We start from the raw sequence: 1,596 nt of genomic DNA on the forward strand, positions 1-1,596 counted from the left end.
TCACCCTTGCGCTCCTTCGCCCTCCCCTGTGCCTTCACGCCTCGACATTTCCTCAGCACCAGTCTGCGGCTTTGTTTCAACCGGAGACGCTTGCTGATGCCCGCGTTCGACCTCCTCCCCGGGGCGAGGGATGCCCGAGTGCTGTGACAGTGGTCGGGGCTCCTCCGACAGCAGAGACGATACCGATTGCTTTTGAGATTCGCTGCGTTCGCTTCCCACTCGCTCTTGTGAGGGCCCCGGTGAGCTACGTATCGGCGACATTCGGCGGAGCGGTCCTCCAAAGCTCTCTCTTCGTAATCGTCCTGGGCCTGCGGTTCGAAACGGCGACATGTCGCTTCTTTGCCGCGTATGCCCCCGTCTTCCTCCCCTAGATGTCGGATTGACAAAGCTGCTCTGAGAAAAGGGGGGCGGCGGGGATCGAAGTCGTTGCTCGATACGGGTGGGAGATGGAGCAGGTTGGTGCTGCCCCGTGGCCTTGCGCTTTCTGGGAGTCTCCCCTATGGTCACAGAAGCTGCGTTAGTCTACAGAGAATCTTGCTTCCTCTTAGGCTTTGACGAACCGGAAGGGCTTCCGGGTCGGTTCGAGCCGCCGCTGGCTTGCGAGGTCGGCGGTTGCCAGTGATGGAAGTATATCGAGGGGCTCGACTGAGACTCGTGCTGCTGCTGCTGTTGTTGTTGTTGGGCTTGGTGCATGTGCGGGTGCGAGTGCATCCCGGGAGGAGGACCATGCGTGGGCTGAGGAACGTTTGTGTTGAGGCTCGGTAGTGCCCCCATGGGCCTTCCTATGGCACCGCTCACCGTCTGGCCTCTCTGCCTCGTTGGTGACCCTGGGTACGCATATCCAGTGGCCGGTGGTGCCGGGCCGGGAGGGAGACCATGATGCTGTGCGTGAGCCTGCTGTGCCTGTGCGTGCGCCTGGGATTCTCGCTGGTGCTCAGGGGAAACGGGCCACCCAGCAGGCATTATCTGAGCCCTAGGGACTTGTGAGGGTGGCATAAACTGCTGAGCCCACTCCAGGGCAGCCTGTGGCATAATACCTCCGCTGGCCATCCCGGTAAAGACGAGGGGGACCATTGGTGGAGGGATGCCGCCCGAGAGAGAGGTCCTCAACATGTCCATCTCGACTTTTCGCTGCTCCAGACGCAGACTCTCTTGCTTCGTCCGCTCCTCCTCTTGCCTCCTCTTGTCCTCCTCGGCTCTTGCCTGCAGCCAATGCTTCATAGACTCCTCGGCTCCTTGCCATTGCTGAGGCGGAGCGGGTAGCTGGCCCCAGCTATCCCTCTGCTGGTGACTTGGAGGAGCCAGCGCGGGAGGTGGCGGGTGTGGAGGAGGAGGTGCATGATGCGCAGGTGGAGGAGCAACACCGGCTGGAGGCTGCTGAGGAGGAAGAGTCATGGCCGCCGGGGGAGGCAGGCCACGGTGAGGAGCCGACATGGGCTGGGATGGTGGGCTGTGGCTCCGGTGAGCGACCGGCAAGGACTTGGTTGCTGGCTCTTGATATATCAAGGGGGGAGAAGGTCGAGAGGTTGATGGCGGAGTCGGCAGGTCATGGACGGACTTGTAGCCGTAGGTTGGTGGCTGCTTGACGGTAAGCAT

General features: G+C 61.8%; 1 protein-coding gene across 1 annotated transcript; it reads right to left on the minus strand.

The window, feature by feature from the left end:
* On the minus strand, positions 1 to 1,596 carry NCS54_00535000 (Hypothetical protein; the record flags this gene model as incomplete). Its single annotated transcript, XM_053150861.1, has 2 exons — positions 1 to 497; positions 561 to 1,596. The coding sequence occupies 2 exons, from the start codon at positions 1,594 to 1,596 to the stop codon at positions 1 to 3; spliced, it is 1,533 nt and encodes a 510-aa protein (XP_053006836.1).

The sequence above is a fragment of the Fusarium falciforme genome, chromosome 4 (genome assembly GCF_026873545.1).
Source record: "Fusarium falciforme chromosome 4, complete sequence".
Classification (NCBI taxonomy): Eukaryota; Fungi; Ascomycota; class Sordariomycetes; order Hypocreales; family Nectriaceae; genus Fusarium; species Fusarium falciforme.